The sequence below is a fragment of the Chamaea fasciata genome, unplaced genomic scaffold, assembly GCF_029207755.1.
Source record: "Chamaea fasciata isolate MVZ Bird 193981 ecotype frontalis unplaced genomic scaffold, bChaFas1.0.hap1 SCAF_5, whole genome shotgun sequence".
Classification (NCBI taxonomy): Eukaryota; Metazoa; Chordata; class Aves; order Passeriformes; family Sylviidae; genus Chamaea; species Chamaea fasciata.
In genome coordinates, this window is record NW_027094090.1 from 61,544,268 (window position 1) to 61,571,549 (window position 27,282).

The 27,282-nt window shown below is 39.2% G+C and overlaps 1 protein-coding gene across 1 annotated transcript in view; it reads left to right on the plus strand.

The window, feature by feature from the left end:
* RFX4 (regulatory factor X4) overlaps nucleotides 1-27,282 on the plus strand; it is an 87,906-nt gene extending 60,624 nt beyond the window's left edge. Inside the window, exons 12-18 of the mRNA XM_066183978.1 lie at nucleotides 321-415; nucleotides 1,851-1,968; nucleotides 6,624-6,743; nucleotides 8,012-8,173; nucleotides 14,290-14,452; nucleotides 16,878-17,016; nucleotides 25,897-27,282. Of these exons, the coding sequence (XP_066040075.1) occupies nucleotides 321-415; nucleotides 1,851-1,968; nucleotides 6,624-6,743; nucleotides 8,012-8,173; nucleotides 14,290-14,452; nucleotides 16,878-17,016; nucleotides 25,897-26,169 (1,070 nt within the window). The 3' untranslated portion in view covers nucleotides 26,170-27,282. The remainder of the gene's footprint in view (nucleotides 1-320; nucleotides 416-1,850; nucleotides 1,969-6,623; nucleotides 6,744-8,011; nucleotides 8,174-14,289; nucleotides 14,453-16,877; nucleotides 17,017-25,896) is intronic.

The window sequence follows — 27,282 nt, forward strand, 5'->3', positions numbered from 1 at the left end:
ACACCATAAACATTTCACTTCTGGGTACACCAGACAACTTAAATAAAAACACTAATTTTAAAAAATAGGTTCTGATTGGTTCACATTAAAACAACACTTTCAATGACTGCATCACCTTCAGCAGAAACAAAATAAGAGACCAAACAAACTTTTTGGGTCAGCACCAAGAAAGATGCATTTGTTTCAGTTAAGCAATCTATTCTAAAAAAGAACACAGTAAATTTGTGATTCTTTTTGTAGCCTTTTGTGATTTGTTTTTCTTTTATTTGAAACAGAATCCAAGTTCTAAGGTGGGCTTTTTTGTTTGTTTTGTGTGCCAGTGTATCAGGAGTTTGATCACCTTTTGGAGGAGCAGTCCCCCATTGAGTCGTACATCGAGTGGCTGGATTCCATGGTGGACAGATGTGTTGTAAAGGTTGGTAAGGAGGAGTGAGTCACTGATGTGCGTTATGAGCTTTATTCAGGTAATACATTTTTAGAAAAAGTAAAAGTAATTACAACAACAACAAAAAGAATGGAGTTTGGTAATGAGCAGGACTAAAGCAGTAATGGGCAAAATCTCACCGGTTTTCATGGAGAATTGCTCGCATTCAGGATTTTGCTTTATTCTGCTCTTTTTATTTTATTCCAAAAGATGGTATTAAAAAATGAACAAGGTTGATGTTTCCAATCAAAGCAATATTTCAGGGATATGGAGAGATTAATTCAGAGTCATCCTAATGGTATAGAGCAAAGAAAAATATAATCTGATCTTTTAAGATTTTAATGAAAAGGATATTTAAGCTAGCAAATTCATTTATATATAACCAAATGTAAAGATGAAAGTCTACATTACCATTCAGTCAAGGACACATTTATGTTCCTTTTGAGCTGATAAGGAATACCAAGGACTTGTGTTTTATATTAAGTGAATGCAGAAACCTACTAACAAAGCTTTAAAACGTATTTTCAAAAGCGATCCAGCATCACCACAATTTTACATTGAGTATGAAAATATATAACCGACTATTTAAACTCCTGTTACTTCTTTGTACTAGGATGCTTTATTAGAATTTCAGCTCTTCATTCCAGTTGTTATACTGCTCAGAAGTAAAACTAAAACAAACCAAAATATTCTGCCTCTCTCTCTGCTGCAAAATAGCCATATAGAAAACAGGTAATTCTCCAGATTACCTGAAATGCTTTGATTGTTTTGGGGAATTCCTCTTCTAGTCAGTGGAATGCAGTTTGAAATTCAGGCCAGAGCTGTTAATTTTAATTAACAACTTGACATGAATTTTAATAGCTGACTGGGTGAATCTAATCCTCTAACTCACAAATGGCTATAATAGACATATTTTTGAAGAGTTAATGCCTAAAGTGTGCTTTCAGGAAAGTATTTTTCCTAGTAAAATGACTAAGTAAAATCACAAAAATAAAAATGAGAAGGAACAAAAAACTCATGTTCAATATTAATCCTCATTTGAAATAGTAATACAAGTTTGCAGAGTAAATCAAACATTATTGATTATAAATTGCCTTCTTGACTAGGAAGCAAGAAGGAACATGTTAGTAATTAGGGTAAAATGAAGATCAGAGCAATTTTTTTGCAGTCTTTTTATCATGTATAAAGGAGATCCAGTCTTGAATACTTATTGTTTCCTCTTTCTGAAGGTTGTCCATGGTTATAAGGTGGTTTTCTGTCTAAGGCCATTTTGAGTTTGGGTTTTCTAATTTGTAGTGTATATTTTAATTAAAGACGGCAGTAAGTAATTTTTCAGTATAAAAAGAGAAGATGGATATAGGCATCATTCAGTATTGCTGGTAGAAATAAAAGTTTCTCCATGTCAGACACATCTCTCTTCTTGCAGGTAGCTGCCAAGAGACAAGGCTCTTTGAAGAAAGTAGCTCAGCAGTTTCTCCTGATGTGGTCCTGTTTTGGCACTCGAGTGATTCGGGACATGACTTTGCACAGCGCACCCAGCTTTGGTACTTGGATTTTGTTGTAATCACTGCATGCCACAGTCAAGAAAAATCTGTATCCTAGCTTGTAATGGACATTTTAAGTGAAAACATAACTGTTTTTCACATGTCCAGTGCTCTATTAAAAATAGGTTGGGGCTATTGACATTTGGAAATAACGCTCAGACAGATGTCTGTCTGCAAGCTGCAGCCAGGGGAGATAAAAACATTGCTACTTCCTTCTGTTTGTATTTAGGAGCTGCAGAGATCAGACTCACGGCAGCTGAGGGAGTCCATTACAGGAGCATTACCTAATGCACTTCAGTGCAAAGTGAGCCTGCTTACCCAAACCCCTCTGGCCACATGTCGAGCCAAGAGAGATGACTTTGTGCTGAAGTGGATGAAAAGCTCTCCAGTGAAACACTTTGCCAGCACTCCTCTTAAAGGACATAGCATTTGAAACTGGTCTTTGCAAAGTGAGTGTTCTTCTATAACCTGGAGAGAGTCTCTTCCATTTCTTAAGAAGTCAGTCAGAATGAAAAAATAAATTTTTACTTTTTAAATGAAAAATCATGTTGCTTTTCCACACTGTTTGAAAGGGGCCTTTGTCCTCAGATACAAGAAATTCAGATTAAAATCAGTTAAAAGCAAGAATGACTCGAATGGTGTGCCACGAGTGTGAACATTCAGTCACTTGGGACCAGACTTTGCATGAGGGATGCTTTTTATAAATGCACATTTGTCTGAATATGTTTCTGGAAAGATAAATAAAGAATGGTTTTATATGGATATTGCATTGAACAACTGCAAGGTTTTCTGCAGGCTGAGCTTTGCTGTCATTTATGCTTTGATAGCCATCTAATAGCATAAATTTGGATACTGTCAGTGAGCTACAATATGATATTTTTAATATGTTTTATATATTTATAATACATGTAATAGGTATTTATATAACATGTTTATATTTTAATCTGAAACTACTTTGATTTCCATTGTAAAAGAGTTTTCCAAACTGGTGTTAATGACATCAGGATAGTGAGCTTCCCCAAGGTGATTACAATTTTCAGCAAAAAAACCACAAACCTGTTCAGGTGCAATGCTAGTGGAGGCAGGATGAGCCCTGAAATTTTGAGTAACAAAACTATATCCTTATCCTATCAGGCAGCAGCTTGGGTTGTCCCTACCCAAGTGTCATAAATTTTATTTAGCCATAGGACACAAATTGATAATAATCTACATTTATGATGCTATTCTTTCGCTGCAAAGCCATTTGACATATTGTTCGTGAATTAGATTTGAGCAAGTTCCAAAAGAATAACCCCTGAATGTAAAAAGCTCAAAGCTGGATGGCAGAAACTTCTCTGCACCTAATTTATACAGCTCTTTCTAGCTTTTCAGATTTATATATCCATTAAATTAGTTCTATGGAGAGAAACAAAGACTGATTTACTGTTCTAAAAATTTACATATATTTACCTTTGTTCTTAACTTAGATAAAAAGTTTTGCATTTTTACTGCACTGGGAACTTTTTCAGTGGACTGATTTTTAATTATTTTTTCCACCTGAAACAATATATACACTCAGATGCTCACAGTGAAACTTTTTTTAGAGTGAAATAATGTGTTAGATGATGGGATTTTTACTATATACAGGACAGTAGATTTTTACCTTTGAAATAGATGATTTCAAAATGTGATTGAAGGAAGTTGTAATACCTGGCACCGGAGTGACTGGCACAAAAATTGTTCTGCAGAGCTTTTAAGCGTGGTGACATGGGCAGGATAAAACAATCTCTGGCAGAAAAAAAAAAAAAAAAAAAAAAAAAAAAAAAAAAAAAAAGCTGCTCTCTCTCTTGCTCTGTCTCTCTTTTTCTCTCTGCCTGCCTCCCTCCCTTCCTGCCTCCTTCTTTCCTGCTTATGCATATCAAAGGCACAGTCAGTGGCAATGTTTGGGTAATGCACCCAGTGTATAAAGTAACTAATTAGTAATAGAAACTCCATTATTTTCTCCAGATTTGGAAATCTCACTGTTGTTTCGCTACTTACACATAGTTGCTGTATCTCTTAATAGATTCTGATACTTACTGTGCCTTAGCCGGGCATAGCCATGATTTCTGTTAACTCCTGAAAATGAGAGCTAAATGCTATTTAGTGTTGCAACTGCAGTCTCTTGAATGACTTCTTACCTTTTCCTAAAGAAGTGATTGATCTGCTGGCTACAACTGGATCCGTTTCTGTACTTAAATATAGGCTTTAAAGAACCCAACAGTTTCATGTGAGAAACAGTAGGCTGCAGACACAGAATAAACTATGGTTCATTGTGCTGAATAGCCACTCTCTGTGAGGCTGAAATGCATGCCCTGGTATCAGTTTCACTCTATAGCTTACATTTAATTCAACTTATTTAAAAATATAAAAATATTGCATTCATTGCATTCAGTACCAAAGCCTTGTTTGTCTGGTGTCTTTCACGCAAATTCTGGGCTCAAAAACTCTATGCAGAGCTTAAAAATACACAGTGGGAGAAATAATAGAAGAGGAAGAGAGAAATTCAAAAGAGTGACAAGGGCACTGGAGTGTTTTTAAATGCTGCATTCAGTATTGCCAACCCCAAGTCTTCAAAATAAAGCATTAGACCCCCCGAAAACAAAGACATTTTTTAAAATAGCAGATCTTAGGTTCTTCTTGTTTCCTTGCTAGCATTACAGTGTTTAGAGTTTGCACTTCCAAATATTTTTATGAAACCACAAGCAGCTTTCCTTTTTCATTAATGAAGGCTGAGTAAGGAGTTTGATAAAAAATAGTTAATACCCTGAGCTTTTTACCATTACATGAAATTTTGCCAGCATTTTAGCTTGTTTTTCTCACCTTAAAGTTACTTACCAGTAGTAACTCCACTAGAGTCAAATGGAAACTTCCCACTGAAAAACTGTAGTCAGGAGAAGATTCAGCATTTTGTGGAGATTCTTGAAAATCTAGGTTTCCACTGGGGAAATCCTAAGTCACCTAACAAGGTGCTCAGCCATATCTGCTCTCTTTATTGCACTGCTAAATCAAATAGGACTTTATTTAACAAGACTTTGAGCCCAAAGGATTTGTAAAAACAAGTTCTCTGCAGTAGTTAAGTGAAGATCCCATCCCCACTTTTTAGCCTGGAAAGTCTGGGGAAACCTGTTACCATTGTGATCTGCTAAGTCATATGAAACAAATGAAGAATTGGATGGATACTTCAGGCTCACCAGCAGCCAGAGACTTCCTCCCCGTAGCAAAGGTGCTGCAGTCAGCTGTGTCCTGTTTCTGTGCTGCCTTGCCCAAGAGCACAGGGGCACATGTTCACCTCCCAGGGTGTGTGCCCAGCTCATATCAGTGACAACAAAACCATGCAGGCATGGAGGGAGAGAATGAAACACAAAGACCATCGGGGTCACAAAGAAAAAGAATGTGCTCGGAGTCACTCTGAAAGCTGAACTGCCAGCTAGAATTGAATTAGGGTTTTGGGTCTTTCAAACCACTTCTGCCCTACAGCAGCATGTTTGAGTACAGAAATTGGAGTAGGGGTAGTTATGCTTCATTGTGATAAAAGTTAATATCTCAAGATAAACTTGACTTTCCTGTGAAGAAATCAGTCATTATGAAATTCAATTGAATTTGAAACTTGTTTGATCTTTTGCCCATGAAAGTATTTCTCCTCAAATGCAATAATGGAATTTCCAATGGAAAACCTCCATTCAAGGTATTTCGGGGAGGAGGGGGGTTTGTCTGACAGTAGTTGAACTCTGTTTCTTTCTCAGATTATTACTTTTCTCTGATTTAAGATAGCTGGTGGATGAGCTATTATTTTACCCTCACCATACTTGTCAATTACTTAGTGATTTAAATGAATACGTGTTAAATACTCTGTGCAAGTCTAAATGAACAAAGAAGCTTTAAAAAAACCAAACCCTCAGTATGATAAAGTCCTGTCTGCAACTATCACAGGTACTTGATGTCATGGAGTCCATTGCATAAATTGAACAAAATCCACCTTGATACTTGTCAGTGTCCCCCTGCAAGATGGGTGTTAGTCCTTTCAGGAGGGCATGGCACAATGTCTCAGCTCTGATGTTTTACTCCTCTTACATTTCCCCCTCAAATGTATCTGTGGTCTCTTCTTACACACCTTTTTTTTCTTGTGATTTGTGATCTAGTGCAAACATTTCTTCACTATCCCTGATATGTATTCTTTATAAATTATGGGAAGCAACTCACTTCCTTTCTGTGCAGGTAGTTCAGAAAATTCATACCAGGATGGACCACTAGGACAGACAATTTGAGATTCTACTTTTGACAGAAAATGATTCGTCCTTTAGACAATAAGAAATAATTCTAGTGTAGTGCAGTTGTCAAAACTGACATTCAGTGCTAATATAGGAGAAGAAGAAGCCTTCAAGTTCCAGCTCTCACCTAGGTAGTCTTCTTGCACCCTAAATCACAACTGCTTGTAGAAGCCCATATAAATCCAGGAATGACCAGTTTGCTACTCCCTGGTTTTACTTTGACCTCTCTTGCCTAGAGTAAGAGCAATATTTCAGTACATGGAGGCGGTTTTATTCAGGGCTGTTTGTGTTGAGTACCGTAATAATTGGTTTAATGAGTGTATTGAGACAATCAATGGCTTTTTTGTTTGTTCACTTTATTACCAGGGTCTTTTCACCTTATACACTTGATGTTCGATGACTATGTATTGTACCTGCTAGAATCACTCCATTGTCAGGAGAAAGCTAATGAGTTAATGAGGGCAATGAAGGGAGAAGGAAGCACAGGTGAGTTTGTTCTTTTATTCATTAGTTGTTGTTTTGTTCCACTGTTTTCTCTAATTTTTATGTTAGGACATATATTTATCCTTATCTAACCTGCTGAGGCTTATCTGGGAGCAAAGCGGTTTTCACTCCTATCATGATGTGAAATAAATCATTTAGGAGGCATCCCTGGTTAACACATTCTGAAAGAGAACTGCCTGCTTCACAACGTCACTCTGGATGTCTGAAACCTCATTCCTAAGCACTCACTTGGTGTTTCAGTAAGAAAATTTTTTACCGAACCTTTTGTCTTAGTTAATCTTCTTAAGCCAGCATTGAATTTCAGTGGACTCAGTGTTAATAAGTTCACTGATACCACTGGATTTCTACCAGTCTAAATAAGCGGAAGAGATGGCAGGAATGAGAAAAGACAAACGGCAAAGCTGTTGTTTCTGGTACTCTTACATTCTGAGTGGCTGTACAGAAGGAGATTCTGAGTCCTGCTCCACTCCACACTGCCTTGTCAGAACAGAAGCACGCAGGGATCGCCTTTGGTTTTTCTACTCTGGGTAACCCCTTGTAATGAGAGGTCCTCAATGATCTTTCTCACTTGCATCTCCCATTAATTTTGGCAAATTAAACGTCTCTGTCACCTTTGAAAGCTTCATTCTCCATTTTAGCTGTGGCTTCATTTATCGCCCTGTAGATTTATGGGAAGAAAAACATTTCAGTGATTAGGGTACTTACTATCTTCTGTATGGTGAAAGACTTGAATTTAATTCATTGCCCTGCCATAGCCTCTTGGGTTTTTGATGAACAAGTTGCTTATTCTTGCATATTTTCCACATACCTTTAGCAGCTAAAACTATCCAGAATATCCTCCTTTTTTAGTCAATAAAGAAAGAATATCATGGCCCAAAGCCACAGGAATGCTCCTGGAGATTCCTGTTTCTTCCTAGAAGGTGCAGGAATGTCTAACCCAGACTGGACTCCTAATTTTAGAAATGTAATAGTACATTATAGGAGTATAACACTTAAGTTGTCCATGCCCCAGTTTCCTGCCTATGCAACAGGGAAAAGAACACTTTCCTTTCAGAGGTCTTCTGAAGGTATGATGAAGGTTGTAATGGTGAATTTTATAGAAGTACTTCTTTCAAAGATTTGTGGTTGCTGCTCTGTATTTCTTGAAATACACTCTACAGAACCTAACTGCTTACATTTTTTTTTAAGTTTCTCAGTGTTCCTTGGCTCTACCTTTAGCTATGTTTAAAGGGTTTTCTCTCATTCTGCAGCAGAAATACGAGAAGAAATTATTCTGAGTGAACCAGTTGCTCCAACTCCCTCCCCAGCGCCGTTCTCCCCAGCTAAATCTGCCACTTCTGTGGAAGTGCCCTCTGCCCCGTCACCCATCAGCAACCAGTCCCCAGAGTATGGTGGCATAACAGCTACTACAGGTAGGTTGGCTCCTGGCAGATAGATCTGCTTGAAGGTGGCTTTTGCACTTGGTCTCCTAAAACTGAGCCTCAGAACACGATGTACTGGCCTGCAAGATATGAGAAGCCTTTCCAAGCCAGAAATCTGTTCTTACTGTATCCACACATGATATGAAATCTACCAGGAAAAAGATCTGATGTTTGGATGTATTATATGCCTGAAGGAAGTGTGCCAAATATTTCAAGTTTAGCGAGGTTTGCAAAATCCCAAATAACTAGTGGTTCAGGAATTCCTAGCTGGTAAAGTGGGAGATGGGTATCTTTCAACATACTTAACAACCAAATATGTTTAAATAGCTGTGCAAGTTTCTCTTGAGAATCTTTTACACATTGCTGATAACTTTTATCAATCAGTGTTAGAGATTAGGAATCACAGGTTTGAAGCCTATTTTCAGTGTTATACTCTATTACAGCAACTGATAAGGTCGTTGTATTTTGGTGGGCCCACAAATTTAAAAAATCTGCACTTAAGGGACAGCTTAAACTTTTGGGTAGGATTGACAGAAAACAATAAGCATAAAACTAGCTCCTTGTTTGGGCTGGATAAATGGCCAACATCCTCTGTGCTCTAGAGCAAAACTCATTACCTTTTGGATGTGGGCAGGACAGTCTGTCCATATGATCAAAAGACAGTGTTCTCTTAATTCATGGAAAGAGAGGCAGAAATGTGAGTGACTTTCAGATGGCATTTCAGCTTTGCAGCTCCTCATTGAATACGACGTATAACCAGAATGTGGAAACTTTCGCTTTTGTGATGTACCAGAAAAGTTACAAAATCTTCTTGAAAGAATGTCATAAAGTGATGATTTACCACACTAGAGAATTTGGCCGTGGCTAAAGAACTAATAAATCTTTCTGAAAAACGTTTTTCATGTTTTCAAAGGCGCCACAGGGAAGCACAATGCATGTTGTGTTGGAAAGAGATTTAAAAATATTTGTCCCTACATAGCAACTTAAGATTTTTCACTGTTGGAGGCAACACAATAGTTAGGAGGGAAATAGGAAATTATTACCCCTCAGGACAGTTAGACAAGAGACAGATGATTCCTAGACAGGGTAGGCTACCACACGGCTTCAGTCCAGGTGACAGTGGAGGTGGTGAAGGTTTTTGACTCTTGTTGAAACATTGATGTTTTGTGGAACTTAACCTGTAGGCATTGTGGGATGGTAGTGATGCCAGAGCCAGAACTTAGTACGATGCAGGGCTGTATGCAGAAATAAAGGACTGAAAAGAAGGGAACTGTGTGTTCTCCAGGGCCATTGACTGGAATGGAGGTCTGAGAGACTTGTATTTGGGCTGCAGATACATTAACTCCTTGTCCTGTCACTGCAGGTCCTTGTAAGAAGTCCCTTTCCATCTTTCTCTTCAGGTACTGAAAGACCACAATTGTTGCCATACTATAACTTTTTAGGCAAGAAAGCCATTTCTGATTATTTTAGTTCTTTTTTTTCTCAGCTTTTCATGTTAGCTTGTTTTAAAGGCTTTGGTTTTAAAGGAATTGGATTTTACTCTTATGGTCTGGTGCAGTCTCACTTTTGATATGTGAAAATCATTTTTGTCTTACACAAGCCAAATTTGTCAATGCAAGTAAAGCTCTGGTTAACGTTAAATATGAATATGTGTCTATTTCTTTTTTCTTAATTTGAGCAATTAGTAATACCTCTGTTTCCCAAATTCATCATGTAGATGGACTAGTTTTAGTTTGCTTTTCAGTTTGCTAGCCATTACACCGTGGAATACAGTGTTTATTCACATAAAGCAACACAATATAACAACTGTGTCTCAGCTAAAGGAAATTGCTACACTTTAAAACAGGAGTGCTGAAGATGTATGGCACACACTCAAACTACTTTACAGATCTGTGGTATTACATAGAATATTTTGAAGCAGGAACATCTTTTCTTGAAAGATCACACTATTAATTTTCTTACTTGTCTTCTATGAGGTAAATGTAAAATTCTACAAATGCCTTGCAGATCTCAAGAACTAGTTCCATTGGTCACCATTAGCTCTAAGTTCCCCAGTTAAGGGCATCATTAACTCTTTCTTGCTTGTGACATTAGCAATAAAAGTTAACTATTAAACTTGCATTTTAACCTTTTTTGCCTTCAGTCAGTGGTTGGTACAAAACCAGCAAAATAAACTGTTGCAATGAAATGATACTGAGCAAAAGAAAGGTAAATCATATGTATCACACTCTGGCATCTGTCATGGCACCAGTAACATTTTATTTAAAACTTTTTGTTAGGTTACTAGACAGTTAAAAGGCTAATTAGCCTCCATCCTTTCTAAATCACAAAGGCCAGATTAATGATTGCTCAAACTGCAACAATATTGTAATAAAAGTGATAGCTATGTGGCTGACTATGCTTTTCTCTCTTAAAGCCCCTCTTAAAGCTCTGATTACTCATTTGCCAATGCAATCATTTTTAGACAACCCAAAATGAACTCTGAATTGTTCGCTCTTAATATACTAGTAAACTATGGAGTTTGTTGTTCAGGTTTAAGAAATCTATGCATGAAGTAAGTCTTCAGGTCAGTAGTGGTCATTAAAAGTCACTGTTCTTCCAAGTCTGGGCTCGGTATTAAAGTTCTGGGAATACTGGTGCAGATCTAGCACCTGTCATATTTGTGTGCATGGGTACAACAAATTTTTGGTTCTTTTCCTGAAGCTTCAGCTCCTGAACTCCAATGAGTATTTGAGAACATCAGCTCTTGCTCAAGAGAGTTTAATTCTCATACCTGCAGAGTGCAAAACTCCGAGGTTTCAATCTCAAAAGGCAATTCTTCCCTTCAAATGGAAGGGCTTGTGTCTGTCTAAAGCTTTATGGGTAAAGTGATCTCTTTGCTGTGTGGGGACAGAATGGGGGTCTGACACCGGATTTCTGACTGCTTGAGATTGACAGTACTGCTGCCGATCAAACATAATGCACAGTGCTGGTGGGAGTGTTTACTGTGTCTTGGTGGTCGTTTGCTCCAGCCTAAAGCAGATATAAAATGCAGCATCATGAAGCGTCTTCTGGGTTTTTTCTGCACTGTGTATGTGTTGGCATCAACAGGGCTGTTGTAGGACTAGTAGCAGTTCCATTTATATTTGGCTCCCCTACAGATCAGATGGCCTCTTGGTTAGTATGCTCAAAATCACTTTTTTTCTTTTTAATAAGAGAAAAGAAAAAAGAGTGATAATAAATGAATTTTCCTATTTTAATCAAACCCTGCATGTTCAGAACACAAAGCAGAGCAGATCGTTGCTCAATCACTATTGTTTTTGCTTATTTCAAAAAAGCAGTTCAGTTGAGTTCAGTCATATCTGAAAGAGACTTCATCTCTTGGAGTTCAATCCTGCAACCAGCTGAGGAAATTAATCATAAAGGACTGGGACCTAGGCAGGTATTAAAAAGCTAACTATGAAAACCTTTCACACTTAACTCATTCCACCACAAGATTGGCAGTATCCTGGTTGACCTCATACATACTTACACACAGTCTGAAAGTCTGTTGTCATTTTCCATCCTTCCTCCCTGTCTTTGTAATTAGGTCACTGAAAATAACAGCATCCCTTCCACAAAGGCAAAGAGAAGTGAGGCAAGTGTAGGTTCCCCAGAACATTCTGGAAAAAAATATTTGCACTGCTTTCTGTCATTCTGTAAATCCAGAGTAAAACCCAACATACTACTTTTGTTTCTAAACCATAACCTGCAAAAGAAAGGGAGTATTCCCTCGAGCAGCTGTGAGGTACTGTCCTGTAGTACCTCAGACAATTGTTGGTTAGGAGAATTAAACAAAGATATTCACAGCTCTCCCAGTGCAAGACCTACTTTCTGCATTTGTTTCTGTGACATCTGGACAAAGCACAAAGATTGTTACTCTCCAACCATTTCTTTTAATGTTGAACTGAGGTGGCTGCCAGTTAGATTTGAATACCAGGAGTGGCATCTCTCATCCAAGGAATTTGACTTCCCACAGGGAGCACATGAAACAACTTGCTGTCCTGGACTCACTCATTTTCATCAGACTATGATAAGATCCCCAGTATTTTTCAAAAAAAGAAAAGGACATTGTCAAAATGTCTGAGGCCAGTCAAATCACTATATTTGATAAAATGCAAAGGGTCTTTAGGCTCTGTTATTACTGCTTCTTATTAGAGCTAGGAAGGTCATGAGATTTTTGGATCAATGGCCAATTTTTTGTTGGAAAAAATAAAATCACGTCAAAGTAAAACTTTTGTTTTACAGTGAAGTGCAAAAGTGGGAAAAAACCCCAAAACAATAATGCTACCTAGATATAAGTATTTGGGAGTTTTCACCCTCTGTTGTCCTTTCTTTTCTCTTTGTTTTTGCCTTTTGCTTTTAGGACTGTTTTGAAAGAAAGTTGCAAATTTTCTTTTGGAAGATAACACTGGGAAAATATGTTGACCTTTTGAAATTGAAATGTTTCATTAAAATATTCTGTAGACAAGTTGTTGATATTTTCAAAACTCTTTTGTTTTCAAATGAACCTATTTGGTAACAGCATAAGTACTACTGGTCCCTTCCACCTAAACTGTATTTTTTAGTAAAAGCAGGTTTCCTTAAACATTTTCCCATCTCAAAGAATCATGAATGTTTATTCATCCATGGCAACAGGAGCGAGCTTTTCTTCTTGGGGTCTTGGGGATCTCAGTGGTCCACTGCATCGGGAAGAGATGAAGACAGAAAATTCAAGTCAGTGGCAGAAAATGCAGGCATGTGAAAACCGACCTATCACAAATACTCTTAGCCATAACACATCCAAGGATTTCTATCGTAAGAGCACCAAATCAAACCCTACTAAAGTATTTCAAGTTGGACTTACCTTGTAAAGCTAAGAATGCCTTCACTCAGTTGTAGATCTAAGCATTTCCCATCAAAAACAAAAAATTGCCTGATTTTCCCAAATAAAATCACACACACCTGAAGAAAATTATGCAAATTTGATACAGGCTTTTCATTTCCCAAAGCCATGGAGTGGACACAGACCTGGGAGTACAATCACTTCCCCCTCTGAATTAAGCCCTTTCATACTACAGGAAGTCCTAGAATCCATACTGAAAAAAAAATTGAGTCACCTCCTGCAATTCCTTTTAGCTGAAGAAAAAGAGTCAAGAGTGCCCAGAGCCCCCCAAGCCAGTGTTCTTACTGGGTTAAATTCAGTGTTCTGGTCCTCATTTGCGGGGTAATCTCAGCCAGTATGGTCATGACCTCCAGCAAGAGCTATGTTATACTGGAACAATAGATCTGTCAGCCTCCTGAGTGAAAGGGGTGTGTGCAAAGGACAAAGGTTTCTCAGCAGCTGGCTCATGAAACTGTAGTTCCTGCCTGGAAGGGATCAGGATGATTAAAAATCTCAGCACCTTCTAAGCAAAATGGAAAACCCACTTCTTTGCTTTGCTCTTCCCACAAATGCTCTACATGACAAAAATAAATTAAGTCCAGTCTCTGCTGCCACTAAAAAAAAAAAAAAAAAAGAAAGAAACATTATTTGCAGGAAGGAAATGACTAGGCTATTTCTGTCTATCTGCTTTCCATAATTTGGGGATCTTTGTAGTGTTGCCACTACAAGGGCTGGTATCTAATTGGGTGGAACAGGTACAAACTGCAAAAGGATTGAAGATCTTTATTTGCATAACACTATTTTTTTTTCTAATCCTTCATTGTTCTGATCATACTTTCTGCCTCAGTCCAGGCCTCAGAGCTGAGCAGGCCAGCAGCCCTCTCCATGTGAGAGAGACCTCAGGCTTTAGAGCATCATGCCTGAGAAATCTTAGCACTGGTGTTCTTCCATTTCTAAGTCCTATCCTAGTGCTTTGTTTTTTTCTGCAAAATTATTTCAACACCACACTGGAAGTCCACAGTGTGAACCATTCCAGATATGTTTCATTCTTCTGGATCCTTGCATCCCAAATGTGTTGATATTTATGCCTGAGATACAGCTGGTCAGTGCACTTTCCATGATCATTGCCTGTTCGGTTGTTTTCCTATAACTGTCTCAAGGCATGGCACCTCTGTGGATGACAGCCTGTGTTAACCGTGTTCCTTTGGCTCCTCTCTGTCTGCAGGGGCTATGCAATCCTATACGTGGTCACTCACCTACACTGTGACAACAGCTGCTGGGTCACCTGCTGAGAATTCCCAACAGCTGCCCTGCATGAGGAGCCCACATGTACCTTCATCGTCCGTCTCACACCGGATACCTGTTTATCCCCACAGAGAAGAACATGGGTAAGGCACTTCCCAGGGTCTTGGGTTTTTCAATGTGTTTTTGGTGGGATCTGGACGAACTTCTGCTTAGGTGGGTTTTTTTGAAATACAGTAAAAGCTGTTTCTTGATGTAATTTTGTATTGCAAAGATGCTGGTATCATAATTCTTTGGCTGTTTTTGATATTCTATAATTATATTATGTCTTAGTTTTATAATCTCATTTAATTCTATTCAAAACCACAGTAGGCCTGGAGGATATTTTCTAAAAGAGAAGGCTTAAGTAGATTTCTTCTCTGATTCCTGTTTTCCTGTGCCATGTTTGAAAAAACTAGATGTGCCTAGAGAACAACCCTACTATGCCATGTGTCAGGAGAGGCGATCCTTCTCTTTTGCTCAGCACTGCTGAGATCAAATCTGGATCCAATTCTGTGCTCCCCAGTACCAGACAGACCCAGGTATACTGGAATAAGTCCAGAAAAGGGCCACTTTGAAGATAATTGTGGGACTGGACTGGCTGTCATACAGAGAGAGGCGCTGAGAGCTGAGGTTATCAGCAGGCAGAGAGGGCTCAGGGAGGGTCTTATCAGTCTGTATAAATACCTGCTGGGGGATGTAAAGAAGAAAAAGACAGGTTCTTTTCAGTGGTATTTAATGAAAGGGTAAGAACAAATAGAAGTACAAGAAATTGCGTTTAAACATAAATGAACAAAAAACTTGTTTTACTGTAAGTGTGATCAAACACTGAGGCAGGTTGCCCAGAAAAGCTATGGAGTCTCCATCCTTGCTGATGTAGACACTCCAGCTGGACACGATCCTGGGCAGGCTGCTCTCATGGACCCTGCTTTGAGCAAGTGGCTTAGACTAGATAAACTCCACAGGTCCCTTCCAACCTCAGTGATTCAATGGCTACTCTTAATCTGCAGATGAAAAAATGTCCACAATTTGAAGATACAGACACATTATCATCATAACATTCTAATATTCTCCATCACCATAATTTCCTCAAGGCTCTCAATTAAAATAATTACAGGTAAAAATGTATGTAACATAATTTCATCTGGAAAAACTTCAGACACTTGCTAAAGCTTTCAGTGCTGTTTTCATTAAGCAACAGCCCTTCTGTGCCATTCTCATGTGATTCAGTGCGTAACTCACAGATATCCATAACTAAAAAACCAATCACAAACTATTTTGGTGAAGAAGGAATAGACAATAATGGCAAGATGAGCAAATGCCCAGGTGCTGCCATGATGCAAGAGGTTCAAAAGGTTTTACTGTGTTCCTCAGTCTTGTTGCAAACTCATTAACTTTGCAGAACTGTTTTCCCAGTGCGAAAGACTCTAAACTATTTGAAAGGGTATCAGTAGGTTAATTTGAACCCTGCACCTTCTTCCATCTTGGATGTGATTAGGTTTAGATATCTGTTTGATTGTCACTGCTAAGCCCTTACTGGGAAAAACTGGATAAGGAGAAAGGGAACATCTCTCTTATCCAGAACTATGACTGTTAGGTGCAAGCAGAAATAGAGCAGACAGAGGTTTGGGAGCTAAGAGTATTCAAGACTTGGAACAGAGCACAGTAAGGCAGTGTCTATGTTATACATATATGTCTGTATATATATGAGAATTTGTCGTTTCTGCAGGAATCTCTTGCCTCTGGTGTTGGATTTTGGTGATTTGAGGAAACATTTTAATCTAGGTGAATCTGCTTTTCTGAAAGACAACAAAGATCAGATGTTCACATGTTCACAAAAATGGGGAGATTGCAGAAAAGTGTCCATGCGTCTTCTGTTAGTGAATGATTCAAACAATGGTGGCCAACAAACACTGACTCAATAGCTAAGGAAACTGCTTCCTCCTTTGCCCCACAATGTCCCTAGACAGGAGGCTGGGATACAACAAAGAAAGTAGACAGGTTCTTCAGCCTCACATCCCACTCCCTTATTGAGTTGGCTGTGCTAAAGCTGAACATTGTATGCTTCAGATTCAAACTAATTCACTTCTGTCCCTCCCAATGAAGGAACATCTGACTGCAGTACAAGGAGACAGTTGAACTCATTGTAGTTCTTCAAGTCAGGGTTTACCATACCTCCTCAGCCTGGACAGCAATTTACTGGGAACATGGCATTAGATAACAATAAAAGGGAAAGGCACCTTCTCCTCAGAAAGTGCAGAGCTGGGTACGCAGTTTAAAATCAGTCACAGAAACATGCTGGGGCTCTTTATTTGATGTTGTGCTGGACACACACTTTCACTAGTGGCATATCCTTCCCATCTGAGCTGGAAAATATCTTTTTCAAAAAGATTGAAAATATCATCCTCCTATTAAAAAAAAAAACAACCAAACCAAAAAAACAAAAACAATGGTATGTTTCACAAAAGTCGTGGAATGATTAGTGGGAATAAATTATTGTGCATACTAAAAGTGGTTTTTGATGTATTTTAGATACACAGGAAGTTACAACTATGGTAGCTACAGTAACCAGCATCCCCATCCAATGCAGAGTCAGTATCCATCCTTACCACATGATACTGCTATTTCTGGACCACTTCACTACTCAGCTTACCACAGAAGCTCTTCACAGGTAATCTGCATTTATTACTTGGTGATAGTTGTTATAACATTTAAAATAATTCAGTTTGTAAATTTATCGGCATACTAGCTGTCTGAATCAATAAGCAGTCTAGATATTGATGACTCCTATTTTTTTAATTTTCTAATATTACCTAGGTATCTTTTAATTTTAGTGGAGGTCATAAGTAGTTTTAGATTGTCAGTATAAAGTATTAACTCTAAAATCCAGCAGTCTGGATCATGGCAAGTGTTTCTGTTTTAAGGAGTAGCTAAAGCAAAAACGAATATAACTACTTGTATGATTTTTAGGTGTTGGGAGCAGGAAGAGATCCCTAAGAAGAAATAAAAGTGTTTTCTTTTAGCTGAAGATGAAGAGGCCATAGTGAATTCTTGTGGGGTCTCTGCTTCTGAGGATACTCATGTTTAGGAATGTGCCAAAGCAGTGAGCTCTGCATACAATTTGAATAACTTTAGGACACCACTGCAGAGGTAGTTTAAGCTGTATCCTATAGTTTCCTCCTACAATGCTGAGAAATTTTATCAGTAACTCTTCCACCTCATGAAACTGAGCCAGTAGGAGCCAGCACAGATTAGATGTGAAGATCAGATCTGGAAAAAGTTCCAAAGTAGTGCCACAGTCGGAGGGCTTTAGTGCCTCCTGCAGCAGGTGCTTCCTCAGTGTGGGCAGCTGCTCTCTGGGCTCTCTGCTGGAAGATTAGCAAGGGGCAGATACAGGGAGGAGGTGATGATGTTGGGGTATTCCACCCACATGGCACCACTTACCCTTTACTGGAAATTTATAGAAGTGTATCAGGGACTGTCACGCTTAACGATCATCACTGGACTGCAACAGTTTCGTACCAGATGCAAAGATGTGAATTTGATAGTGCTTTGAAACTGAGCACACAAAAGCTGCATCTCATTCTGGTCTTTGGAATCAGTCAGCCACATGACCTTAGAGGAGTCATTTCTCCTTTTATGCTTCATTTTCCCTAGCTGTAAGATAAGAATCATGGTATTGATCTGCTTAAAGCTTTTTGACATCTGTACAAACCCAACATGCTCAGCAGTGGCTCCCTGGCTTATGGAAAGAACAAGCTACAACTTCTCACCCATTTGTGTAGAACTTGGTCCATCAGACTACGTGAGACGTCGGCTTTGTCTAAGGGTTTTTGCAGCTGCTCTACCTTCAGCAGGAAAGTGAATGAACATATTAGTGCAGTGTCCTAGGACAGGTTTGTTTTCCTCGATTTTGCAATATGGGTCTTACCCTGCTATCTCAAGAAACAAGGAAAGCAAATCAAGATCAATACATTTATAGTTTACTCTTATCCTGGTTAACAAGCTGTATGCAAACAGTAGTAAACATTGAACTCAGGCAAATATCTTTCATACTGTAGTAGGCTCTCTCTCTACAAGTGCGGATGTCAGATCATTTTTTCCTCTTTTGCTAGTCTTTGAACTGTCCTGAAAACATGTGAAGAACAGCTATGCTTTAATGATCACAATTTAAAGGAAAATTATTTCAATTTCTATGTGGCATGTTCTTTCTCGTGCTGCTTATAAACTGAGATGGAATTGCACAGCAGGACACAGCCAAAAAAACCCTGTTCCTGTTCTGTATTGACAACCTTACTTCTGAAAAATTATCTAGAAGTCTTCAACAGTTTGATATAGAATTTGCTGACAGTCTTTTTAAGGCTAGATTAGCATCTTTAAAATGCCTGTCCTGATAATAAGCCCTTTCTTAGCTACTTTTAACAAAAAAAAAAGTTCATAAAATGTCCCTAATAAGATGTTAGGGAACTTTTCTTTTTCTAGTGGTCTTTGTGAGGGAGAAATGTTGCAAGCAGTTGCAGTAGAACTCATGATGTTGCAAAACAAAAATAAAGAAAGACAAATTTACAATGAATATATCAACAGCTGCTACTATACTGAAACCAAAGGAGCTGCAACGTGCAGAGCTGTGGGAGTATAATCAGCTGGGAAGAGGAGGCATTGACCATAACTTTCAAAAGAACTCTTTGTTATAATCTACATTCTGGCCAAATACAGAACTTTGGCTCAACTTTAGCAACTATTCTACCATGCTCTTTAGGACAGTGTCCAGGGATTAACTCCAATGAAAAACCCCCAAACATCTCTGTGTGTGGTAAATTCTCTACAAACATGGATTCAGGGAGAGCCCTTGTCCCAGACAAGGGTCTGAGCCAAAGCAGGTGATATGTAGTTGCGGTGGAGTTTAAGCTGAGCTATTAATAACTATTTTGGTCTTGAAGAACATCATATTCAACCTCTTTCTGTGGAAGAGAGTGACACATTCCAGGTTTTATCAGCTACTTCAAGAGTTTTGTCATTGGAATCTTTAGAGTGAGGCTGCGCTGGGGAAGAAGTCACATAGACGTACATATTTTACTATTTACTATTTTGCTATTTACTATTAACTATTACTTTATAGCTCTCAAATAGTGCAGAGGGGGGTCTGGCATTATAGGCTAATTCCCACTGATCTTTTTGATGACAGGAACAGTCTGTTCAAACCTTGGTCTTAATCTGAATTTTTTCTTCCCTCACCATCTGTGAATAATTCTCAGAACAGCTCCTTACTTGTTATTCCAGGCCTGATTGCTCATTTCTTGACTTGGCCTACTGGCCAGGAGCCTGGCAGACAAATGAAAAATGATCTACAGATTAATCTGTTACCACCTAATTCTCTAAGCCATAGTGCAGGAGTGCATACAATACTCCAATGCTGCTCCACCATCACATAGCAGGGGACTGTTTAGTATGTGTGTGTGTGTGTACATAAACACATCTATACTGAGACTTTATTTCATCAGCTCTTTATTTCATCTGCTTCTGCAGTTTTAGGTACTGGGTGCCAGGGTAGAAAATAGGCAACAACTCCATCTAAAAGCCTCCGAGAGGTCTCATCAACCTATGTTGAGTTTAGCAGAGAGTTACAACACCTTCACAAAGCGGAACCTGATCCAGCTCCACAGTGTAGGCCTGACTGACTTCTGAGCACAGCTTTTATATGCAATGTTCATCCTGGTTGGACAGGTCTTAATCCTCTTTCAGGCTATCCAAAGTATTTCAATTCACATAGTTTTACCTTTTCCTTAGACACAAACTAAGTCATGCTGCAGCAATTTTTCTTGGTAAATTTCAAGGCTAACACTTTTAGTAGGAAGAAAAGCTAGAGAAATCTGCAGCAGTATACATGTTAACGTATCTGGTAACATACAAAGATGCACCTCTTTAACTATAAGTACCCTAATGTGTAGTTGTAGTTAATCACACTGTAGCTTCAGTTATCCAGGTCTTATCTCTAGCAACAACCAGAAACGTGTGGAGGAAAAAGTCTTAGAAGTAGGGTGAGTAGAAGGGGACCCTTTCACCAGTGTAGCTATGATGACTTTGTCAAGAGCTGACCTAGGGATATCCTGAGTAGGAAGCAGCAGTTGGAATGATGTCTTTTGTTGCAAACCACTCTCCATTACCCTGTCTTTGAGCTTTTTTGTACATACAGACTTTGTCAGGGGTTGCATGAAACACTCATTCTCTTGTTAATTTTATGTCTGTTATCTCATAATTGCATTGGGTGCCCTAAGGTTTTTTGGGTGATGAGGAATAGTGAATATTCATTCCCCGTTTATCTATTCTCACCATTCAAAACATGGTAGATCTTCATCATTCCTTCCTCACCTCCTCCCTCACCATCTCACTTGCAGAATTAAGTGTTATCATCTCTTTAGTTTCTGTTGTGACAGGTGCTCTGTGCACAGGAGTTGTCCAAGGTCTGCAGGGCAGGTGTAGTCTGAGGAGGGTGTGAATGTCCTGTTCTCTTAGTTGTGCTGAGTGGGGAACCTGATGGAGCTGGAGCTCCCCTCCAGCCTTTCTGTGCAAACCTGATCTCAGAGTAGGCAGGAGGGACTCAGTCACGAAGCTGCCAGATCAGCCACCTAGATTGGAGAATCCCTCCTAGATGCCACACTAAACACTAAACAAAGCCTCATTTTACCTTTTCTCCTTTGCCACTTCCAAAATGCAACAACCATCTCCAAACAGTTGATCTCAGGTGACAGAGAGCTATAGAAGTAGCATAGCAATGTTTTGTCCTTTTGTACCATGCAGGTTCTACCTTAAACACATGAATGAATCTATTTATTTATTTATTTGTTTGTTTATGCTGCCTTCAAGCTGCATTTATGAAGATCAGAGTTTATTTCCATGGCCTGGACAGAACAAATCACTCTGGAAAATTCTACAGCAGCACAATCTGCTGTTAAGCAGTAGATCAGATCTGCACTTCTCAGAGGCCCAGAGCACAGTGTTTGGGCCATAGTTAAAGGAAATTTAAGCAGTGTTTGTGTCACCCTGATCTTTTTCAGCCTTCTAATGTTTGCATTTTTGTAGTGGAGTTTCTCACAGATTTTCAGGTAAGCAAAGTGATACTTACATTTCTCTATTGAGGAGGGACAATTAATGGACTTCTAGTTTGACCAGTGGGATTGGAGAGGTGGCAATCTCATTGTCTAATCCCTGGTCATTGTCCAAAATCTATATAAGTCAAAGTTGAAAAATAAACTTCCCTTTTTTTGCCCTGACGACCTGATGGTGTGCGTGTGGTTCGTTTCATGTCTTATAGTGACATGTTTGGTGTCTCACTCTCCTGAACTGCTCTGGGGAGTGCAGTGGTCTCATATAACTTCCCAGGGTGCAGCATGCAGCTCTACTCAGTTTTTTGTAAAATACTGCATGCCACAATTCCACTAAACCATGTCTTCCCTTCATATACCTCTGCAGCAGGATTTGCTAGAAGCAGTGCTGGAAGACAGTAGTAACTCTTTTTGTGGCAGTGGGGGAGCCAAGGAAATCTCTCAGACAGAGCCCATGCTTTCGTGTCCATTCGTGTTGTTTTGGCTCAACTATTTTGGAAAAAAAAAAAAAAAAAAAAAGATGGGAAAAAGTTCTCAATCCTCCAGCACACACACATTATAAACTCATGACTATACCAATGCAGTAAGAATAACACCCTCCCCAATAACCACTCTGTCATCAAACAGCTGGTAATGACAGAAAGACAAAAATACTGCCCAAATCCCACCCATGCAGCAAAAGTCATTGTTCCCAACTGCATGGCTTCATAAGGGCCTTGAGACTGTTAGCATGTAATTGAAGTAATTATGTATTGAATGCAACAGGAAACAGATGTCTAAACTTCTTTTGAGATAATTACAAATAGCATTTTCCAAAGGCTCCAAATGCCACTCCCAAAAGTACCAAAATCACTTAGATGGACTTCAAAGTTTCACTCAGCTTAATTAACAGATTCAATAAGGTTCAGTTTGTGGAGAAAAGGGTCAGATTAAAGGTTATAAAGATGCAATTAATCAATAGTTTCAATTATGTCATTTTATAAGATTTAAGTGAAATTAATTTATGGGCAGCTCTCCACAATTCAGTAGTTTCTGGTGTGTGTTATTTGCAAATCCTAAAGTAGTGGCTAACATGCAACATGAATATAACATCCAGCGAAAGTGGGAACTAATACAATACAAAGTCAGAGCCACATTCATAAGGAAAATATTTTGCTGTTTGGACATTGAAACCTTTCACTTCCATGTATAAGTGGTTGGTGAGTTGAAAATAAGGATAAAGAGATTATTCTCCATCCTTTCGCTGCAGAAACTCAGCCTTCACTTCATAGTATTTTCTTCAACACTGTATTTTCTAAAATAATACTAAAAGAAATTGAATTAATTTTACTTTTTTGGGCAAGGCCTTAACAATAATCTGCTCAAAGTCTCACAGGCTTAAAGGACTTCTTGTCTAGGTCTAATGGCAGCAGTATTAACAAGTGTGAGTCAACCCAGAAAATGGTAATTTCCTGTCAAGGGTCCTCCAACAAATGTCGCTTTTATATCTGGCAAAGATCACTAGGCCCCAGTGTTTTGAGTTCAGCTTAAGCACTCTTCATTGAACCGGATGTAGAGTGTGAAAGGTGATTCAGGCAGCATGGGCAGGCATCCGCCCAGATGGCTCTGCTTTGGACACTCCAACAAGGCTGAATAGATGCTTCACTGGGTGAGTTAATAGTCAGGCAGGGGCCAATGAGTACTTTAAAAATATTGTCTTTCAATAGTCTCTTCACTGTAGGGAAAAAGAAGCCACTGAGTCATTTGTGATTAGCTGACCTACCGTTACAAAACTTTCCATCTTGCATTCAGTCATAACAGAATTTATTGTAAAATACTGGATATTTAGAGTCCATGTTATTTTCAAGCCATTACTCTTTTTACATTCATGACACATTCATAAACACAGCTGCATTGGGTGCAGTTGATGAAAAGGAAAAGCAGCACACTGTATCCTGTCCCCTCATGCACAGCCATTCCCCTGCCTTCTCAGAAAGCCTAAGCATGGCCTCTGGGCTGCACATTGGAGGAGGAAGATCTTTCTTTCCCCAGTGCATCCTGAAGTTCATTCTGGGAGCCAAGATTTCATTCACTCAGTGGCACAAGTTTTGTGGTTCCAAATGACCAAAAAGACAATGTGGCTTCCCCACATGCTGCTGTGTACAACAAGGAGACCCACCACAATATTCCCAGAGTTCCTTCTCTTCTTCTTGATGATAGGTGGATATTTTTGCAGTCTACAGATTTTCAAATAGCAAATTATCCTGGCTGAAGACAGGGATTTCTCTTGGCATTTGTAAGGGATATGAAAGCATGTAATTCCCCTGTTAGAAGTCACAACTTTAGTTTCAAAACCTCAAAGGAAAATTGCACTGAGTCAGGAGGGCAAAGACTTCTGTTATGGTTAACAACAGAATAGATTCATTATCTCACTGGGAAGAAGACAAGAGAGAATCACTGGTGTATTACGGCAGAAGTCTAGGGTAACCCTGGTTTAAGTACACTCTTTAGTACAAGAATCTACAGTGATTTCAAGTACAGATCAATGGGTAATAAAGGCAAAGACCACCATAACTGGTATCAAGCAAAACACTACTGAAGACAAAGAGGAAAGTTTTTAGCTTGGGCGACACATTGCTTCAAAGCTTGAGATTCATCATTGCTGATCATTGAAAGTTCTCGTCTTCAATGAAAGCTTTTGGAAAGCCACCAAGTCTGAAAACCTGATTCTCCTTCAAAGGAATATAAGGCTTTTTACACTCAGTATGTAAGCTCTGCTAAACTTTCCTACTGAAAAAAACTTTCTCTGGGGTGAAAATGGAAATTTAGATAGTGTTGTATAGACCTGTTGTAAGTGTTGCCAGGACAGCTTTTTCTGGCAACTGGATTAGCAGAACAGTGTTGAAATGTCGATGTTCCAGGGTGGTGGTGCAGTTAAACAGCCTGTTTCAGCAGCTGTAATGGCACAGGTAGATTCAGCCTGTGTGGTGATGGGAAGTAGAGGCTAGATAATACCTTTGATGTCTTCCCTCTCGTCTGCCTACTGGCCTGTCTCTCCAGGACACACAGGGATGTGCTAAATCACTAACTACAGTACGTTGGTCAGAAAGTTTTCTTTTTCTCCTCTCTAGACAAGAGTGGCCAGCGTGTAGCTCTGAGCTGCCTGAGGCTCGTGAACTGTTCAAATACGTTTGCCAAGGCTGGGCTGCCTTCCTGGCTGTGGTCTGAAGGGAGACAGCACAAACTCCTCATGGAGACACTCCGGCAATTGCCTTGGGCTTACGTAACAGTTGCTTATGCAACTAATTAACCCCGGGTCTGTCCACAGGGGAGTAATGTAATGAGACCCCTCGGGAATCTCTGCTAACTCCCTCCTAGAAACACCTACTCCAGCTGCTCTCTCCATAAGCCTCCAAAGTATGTGGAAGGGGTTTTGCAGCCATAGAAAGCTTTGGCATGCAGCTTCTAAGGTTTGTAAGCATCAGAAGTGATAGTCCTACTCTGGTGACAGCTTTTTAGTTAAAGAAATACTGCAGTGTCAAACAATCCACGATATGGAAATTTTAAATGTGACACTTTTTGCAGAAAAGGTACAAAGATGTAAATTGTAGAAGCTCTGAAGATACATGGCTGGCCAAGAGTAACAGGGATCCTCACCATCTCTGTGATGCACATTGATAATGGGGATAGGACAGGGAGTTCCTCAGACACAGCACACAGATGATCTGCTCCTGCAGGACAGGCAATAATATAAATACATGCTAAGCAAGGCCTAATTAGCAAAATTTGCTCTCTCTTGCTGGGCAGCCTGTGGCTAGCTACAGAGGGCAAAAGCTGTTCTGTTTTCCTTCCTATCTTGCCCTTCCTTAGTGGAAGCCATTTGTCAAACTTCTTGGATTTCTAGTTTCCAAGTGTCACTGTGAACAGCTGGGGACTAGAAGGATTCTTCTCTTGCCTGCCTCTTTCCATAAGTTCTCCAACTAGCTGCTGGCTCTGGAGTCAGACCACGCCATTTTCCTGCAGAAACTGTCACAATGTCTTGTGAATACTTTAAAGGGAAGGTACCTTCCCAGAAATAGATTCTTTTGCTTCCCTCCCTCCCTCAAAACTCACTTGAGTGAGGAAGTGTAGGGACATTCTGTTTTCTGGTTTTTAGTAAATAGCAAGTTTTTGAGTAAAAGTGGGAGAAAAAAAATTAAATTAAATCAATTTATTTTTCTCCTCCCAGATACACCTAGCACTTTGATAAATAAATTCAGTATTTAAAATCAGTTTCCCTGAAACTTTGGTTTACAGCAGACACTGGTTATCTGATATTTCACCTTCAGTATGATACCTTGTTGTTGGGTAGCTGTTAATTCATATGCTTTTGGCTTTCTTAAACACAGAATTGTGACACCACCAGCCCTTATTTTAAAATGAAGTATGTGGCAGATGATTCTTCCATTTCATTTTTTTTTTAATTGCAGTACCCTTTCAACGGCCCAACATCAAGAATGGAGCCCTGTTTGATGAGTAGTACTCCCAGGCTGCATCCCACACCAGTGACTCCGCGCTGGCCAGAGGTCCCAGCTGCCAACTCCTGCTACACGAGCTCCTCCATGCACTCCACGAGATACGGGAATTCCAGTGACATGTACACTCCCTTGACAACACGCAGGAATTCTGAGTACGAGCACATGCAACACTTTCCCGGCTTTGCCTACATCAATGGGGAAGCCACCACAGGCTGGGCTAAATGAAGGTGACTGGTATCAGCTAAGCCCACACACTCAGAAGAGTTATAAAAACTTCATGCCATGTTGGACTTTTCATGGACATTCTTCAAGGGAGGTGAAAATGGAAAAGATCCCGGGCAGATAAATGTAGTTCCTAAGGTGGGCAGATTGCAGACCAGTATGACTGAATTTTCCTGTAGCCGAAAAATACTTCTGTGCTGTTCTAGACCACTTTTTGGGCTGATCTGTGCCTTTTTAAATTCTGGGCCAACCCTGTGTGCTCTCAGTTTGAGTGGGCCATTTTTACCCCCTCTCTTATTGACAAATGTTAATGAGTCTTACAAGAAAAAGTACTGAAAAAGGACCTATTTATAATTTGAATTAAAGTCAGGAAATTCACCCTCAGCAAAACTCGGTCATCTGTTCTTCTTTTAAACTCCTAATGCATTCCTTAAAAACCATTCTGCCAAGTCATCGCTTACTCATATCAATTCCTCTGTCGGGTTCCTTAAAAGGACACGTGTTGCTGTAGGTTTCAGTTTACACCTAACTTTGTATATTGATGCACCTTTCTGTTGATCCAGTAAGTTTGATCTTTACAAAAGAGAAGAAAAGACATGTAGCAATGAATTATACACTGCCTTAAGTTGACTATTGTTCTTATTATATATGTATTCGTGTTGAGTTTGCACAATCTGGAAAAATATAACTTCTCTGGTCAGTAATGACAAGGTAAGAAGGGACTTGGGGACTGGGAAGATTTTGGATTCAGAGCCACATATGTTAAATACGATGATATGAAGCAATTATATAAAGAAAATGAAAATGCAAACATGATTATTTGCTTAATTATCTATTGACAGGTATGAAACTGTTCTCTCAATTCCTTCACGTGGTGATAATTCTCTATACGTCTACAAAAGCAAAATTCAAAGCTGTGCCTTTGAAGTTATTCTGTACTGTGTATGTGTGGAAAAATGTATTGTATTTTGGGGAGAATTTTTCTTAGACATTTTCCGTCAGATTTGTAGCTATTTGTGAGGTTTTGTTAGTTTTTATTAACATAGTTTTTCTTCTGTATTATAAAACGCACCAAGCAATTATGGTGGACCTATTACCCTATGGGTAAGAAATAAA